We start from the raw sequence: 4,952 nt of genomic DNA on the forward strand, positions 1-4,952 counted from the left end.
TATAACTTCTTATGCCTGTGGCCTGGATGATCCATACACTTACATATTCCAATACATGCAAACCTTTCTTCACTTCTATATTAGGCCAGGTTCACATTACGTTTTTGGCATCCGTTAGACGGACTACGTTACACTGCGGCATAACGTGGTGTAACGTAGTCCATTAACGCCGCCATTTAGTCCAATGTCAGACACATTGCTAGCGCATGTCCATTGTGGGCGTGCGCTAGCGATGTGCCATCATTGAGTGACGGACCCTGGGACAGCCCAGCTCTATCTGCGCTAGCGTGACGACATATCGGCACTTGCGTTAACAGCAGCCCATTAACGCATGTGTTGAACGGGCTGCTGTTACCACAATGTAAACCTGGCCTTAAGGCTGAGTCACACATAATGATATCGTTAACGATATCGTTGCAACATCACGCTTTTGGTGACGTAGCAACGATCCCTCTAACGATCTCGTTATGTGTGACAGCGACCAACGATCAGGACCCTGCTGGGAGATCGTTGGTCGTTGGGGAATGATCAGGACCATTTTTTGGTCTCTGATCACCCGCTGTCATCGCTGGATCGGCGTGTGTGATGCCGATCCAGCGATGTGTTCACTTGTAACCAGGGTAAATATCAGGGCCGTGCTTAGTAACCAGATATTTACCCTGGTTACCATTGTAAAAGGAAAAAAAAAACAGTACATACTCACATTCTGATGTCTGTCACGTCCCCCGGCGTCCACAGGGTTAAAACTGCTTTCGGCAGGAGCGCTGCTATTGCACGCACTGCTGCCGAGAGCTTCCCTGCGCTGACACATTCAGTGCAGGGAAGCTCTCGGCAGCAGCACGTGCAATAGCAGCGCTCTTGCCGAAAGCAGTTTTAACCCTGTGGACGCCGATGGGGGACGTGACAGACATCAGAATGTGAGTATGTACTGTTTTTTTTTTTTTTTTTTACTTTTACAATGGTAACCAGGGTAAATATCGGGTTACTTAGCGCGGCCTGCACTTAGTAACCCGATGTTTACCCTGGTTACCCGGATGCTGCAGGGGGACTTCGGCATCGTTGAAGACAGTTTCAACGATGCCAAAGTCGTTCCCCTGATCGTTGGTCGCTGGAGAGAGCTGTCTGTGTGACAGCTGCCCAGCGACCACACAACGACTTACCAACGATCACGGCCAGGTCGTATCGCTGGTCGTGATCGTTGGTAAGTCGTTTAGTGTAACAGTACCTTTAGACACATTGCAGTCTATGAAAAGCTTCTTTAAAGTCCTTGTTCCTCATGGTGTATATAATAGGATTAAGCAGTGGGGTCAACACAGTATAAATCAAAGATAAGACCTTGCTCAGGGACAGGGTTTGTCCTTTTGTTGGAAACATATAAACAATGGATAGTGTCCCGTAAAGCATGGCAACCACAATGAGGTGGGAGCTGCAGGTGGAGAAGGCTTTATGTCTACCGGTGTTGGATGGGATCTTCAGAATGGTGATGACAATACACACATAGGATATCACAATTACTATAAAAAAGCAATTTCCAACTAAAACACCAAGGATAAGAATCTGTATATGAATTATGGATATATCAGAGCAGGAGAGCTGTAATATAGGTTCTAAGTCACAGAAGAAATGGTCAATAATATGTGGTCCACAGTAATACAGATAACACATAGGGATTACATAAATTAAAGCTATAATAAAAGCAATCAACCAAACTATACTGACTGACAACACACAAAACATGTGATTCATGATGGCACTATAACGGAGGGGGTAACAAATGGCCAGATATCGGTCATAAGACATCACCGACAGTAGGCAACATTCTGAGGTCTCTGACAGAATAAAGAAAGAAAGCTGGAGGATACATCCGATGAGAGTCACCGAGCTTCCGCCATACAGTACAGTATGAAGAAGGGTGGGCACAATGTCTGTAGTCAGCAGGATGTCACACAAGGAGAGCTGAGCAATGAAGAAGTACATGGGGGACTGGAGGGTTTTACTCTGTACAAATAGAGCAATGATTAAAAAATTCCCTGAAATAGTTGCACAGTAAATGAGGACCAAGATTAAGACGAATGGGACTTTGAAATTTTGAAGATTTGGAAATCCTAAAAGAATAATCGATGTAACATTATTTGGAAGTCTGGTCTACAAAAAAAAAGATAGCAATTGTGAAAATAGTTTTCATGAAAATCCAACTAAAGAAAACAGAAAAATCAAAACAGAAAAAATGACTGCAACACAATTTTCTTAAATTATTATTTTAATATTATATAAAACCCATTATTTTGTTTTCTCCTATCTTACGAAAAAGGCAAAATCTGCTAAACTCCATCAATCTTTTGTTAGGATTGTGACTTAAGTTTTTACATTTTGTTTTTAGGTTAATTACATATTTTACGTCAGCAATATAATAATGTAGTGCATCACAGTGAGGATAGGAAAAAGTCAATATAAAAGAAAATAAGTAAATGCTTTATCTTACTAAAGAGCTGAAAAAAACCCTAGCATTTAATATAATGTAAAGACCACTCTTACGTGAGTTACTTCTATGTTGTCCATGTGAGCGTCCATTTCATATAATATTTAGATAGTCTGATAATATTAGAATTAGGAAGTAACGACACGAATGCAAGAATATATCTGTAATCAGGTTCATGTAGTGAATCAATAATTATGTTGTTGTATCCTAAATCCAGTCATTTTTTATCCACATTTATAGAGAATCTTGTGCCTGCTGAGCCCAGAGAGAGCCCCACAACTGTCCCCTGAGCTTCTGCGCAATACTTCTCTACTGAGATCTAATCAGTCGGAATTATGTTTATATCATATGTGGAAATTGTTGCAAAATAATATAAATAGAATTAAAAGTAATTTTATGAGGATTGAGCCTTTAATCTTTACATTATCTTTTTTGGCTAATTTACATATTTCATTTCAGCAAAATAATAATGGAGTGCCTAAAAATGAGGATAGGAAAATGTCAATGTAAAATAAGTTAAGTAGAAATTTCAGCTTAATAAATAAGTGAAAAACAAGTTTAGCAATTAACTCAATGTAAAAAATTATTTTTTGTGAGCTTCTTCTCTGTTTTTCCATGTGTGCGTCCATTTAGAACGTGCTCGCCACTGCTCGTTACTCGCCCGAGTATTACTATGCTCGGTGTACTCAGCGAACAGCGAGCATTTCCGGGATTATTCGGCGGTAACTGGTGTCTTCACCCAGCGTTTTTGGCGGACTTTAGAGTCCCAATCACGGTTCAGGGATTGTCTGCCAGGTCATGAAACACCGCAACCATCTTTGTTGTGGTCATGCAGTGATTGGCTGGCCGCACAGCTTCATCCCGAGTATAAGAGCCCTGGCGCCGCCCTGCTCGCCGCATTCAGCTCCGGATTCAGCGAGAGTAGGGAGAGCTGCTGCCGAGATAGGGACAGAATTATGGTTTTTATAGTTAGTGTAGTTCTGCAACTCTTATATCCACAACTCCTGAGAAACCAACAGTCCATTTGAGGGCTAATTCATTGGTCCAGATATTGCAGCGCTAGGTAGGCAGGGCACAGCATATCCACATATCCTGTTTGGACACACGGGAGAGCTCGGAAGGGAAGGAGCACTGTTTTAGCTTTTCAACACAGAATTGGCTGGAATTGAGATCAGATGCCATGTCGCATTTGGAGAGCCCTTGATGTGCCTAAACAATTGAAGCCCCCAATGCTAACTGAAACCCTAACCCAAACACACCCCTAACCCTAATCCCAACCATAACCCTAATCACACCCTTAGCCCGAACATGCCCCTAACCCTAATCCCAACCACACCCCTAACCCCAACACACCCCTAGTCCCATCCCTAACCACACCCCTAACACTAATCCCAACCCTAACCACACACCTAACTCCAACACACCTCTAATCCCATCCATAACTCTAACCACACCCCTAAACCTGACACACCCCTAACCCTAATCCCAACCGTAAATGTAATCCAAACCTTAACCCTAACTTTAGTCCCAACCCTAACCCTAAATTTAGCCCCAACCCTAAGCCTAACTTTAGCCCCAACCCTAACTGTAGCCCTAACCCCAGCCCTAACCCTAGCCCTAACTTTAGCTCTAACCCTAGCCCCAACCCTAACCCTAGCCCCAACCCTAAACCTAGTTCCAACCCTAGCCCTAGCCCCAACCCTAACCCTAACCCTAGCCCCAACCTTAACCCTAAGCCTAGCCCCAACCCTAACCCTAGCCCCAACCCTAACCCTAGCCCTAACCCTAGCCCCAACTCTAGCCCCAACCCTAACCCCAACCCTAACCTTATCCCCAACCCTAGCCCTAACACTAGCCCCAACACTAACCCTAGCCCCAACCCTAACCCTATCCCTAATGGGAAAATGGAAAAAAATACATTTTTTTTAACTTTATTATTTTTCCCTAACTAAGGGGGTGATGAAGGGGGGTTTTATTTACTTTTATAGCTGGTATTTTAGCGGATTTTTATGATTGGCAACCGACACACTAAAAGACGTTTTCATTGGTACCATTTTAAGGCACATTACATTTTTTGATTGCTTTTTATTCCGATTTTTGTGAGGCAGAATGACCAAAAACCAGCTATTCATGAATTTCTTTTGGGGGGGGGGTGTTTATACCGTTCCACTTTTGGTAAAATTGATAAAGCACTTTTATTCGTCGGGTCAGTATGATTACAGCGATAACTCATTTATATATTTTTTTTACATTTTGGCGCTTTTATACAATAAAAACTATTTTATATAGAAAATGATTATTTTTGCATCGCTTTATTCTCAGGACTATAACTTTTTTATTTTTTTGTTGATGATGCTGTATGGCGGCCTGTTTTTTGTGGAACAAGATGACGTTTTCTGCAGTAACATCGTTAATTATATCCGTATTTGTGATCACGTGTTATTCCACTTTTTGTTTGGCGGTATGATAATAA

At 42.1% G+C, this 4,952-nt stretch overlaps 1 protein-coding gene across 1 annotated transcript; it reads right to left on the reverse strand.

Moving 5' to 3' along the window:
• Nucleotides 1-1,227: 1,227 nt before the first annotated feature.
• LOC143774655 (olfactory receptor 10C1-like) lies at nt 1,228-2,571 on the reverse strand. Its single transcript, XM_077262406.1, has 2 exons — nt 2,536-2,571; nt 1,228-2,145 (listed from the first exon to the last, which is right to left on the reverse strand). Exons 1-2 carry the CDS (start codon nt 2,569-2,571, stop codon nt 1,228-1,230), a joined length of 954 nt encoding a protein of 317 aa, XP_077118521.1.
• Between the last annotated feature and the right edge of the window lie 2,381 nt (nt 2,572-4,952).

Source organism: Ranitomeya variabilis, chromosome 5 (genome assembly GCF_051348905.1).
Source record: "Ranitomeya variabilis isolate aRanVar5 chromosome 5, aRanVar5.hap1, whole genome shotgun sequence".
Taxonomy (NCBI): domain Eukaryota; kingdom Metazoa; phylum Chordata; class Amphibia; order Anura; family Dendrobatidae; genus Ranitomeya; species Ranitomeya variabilis.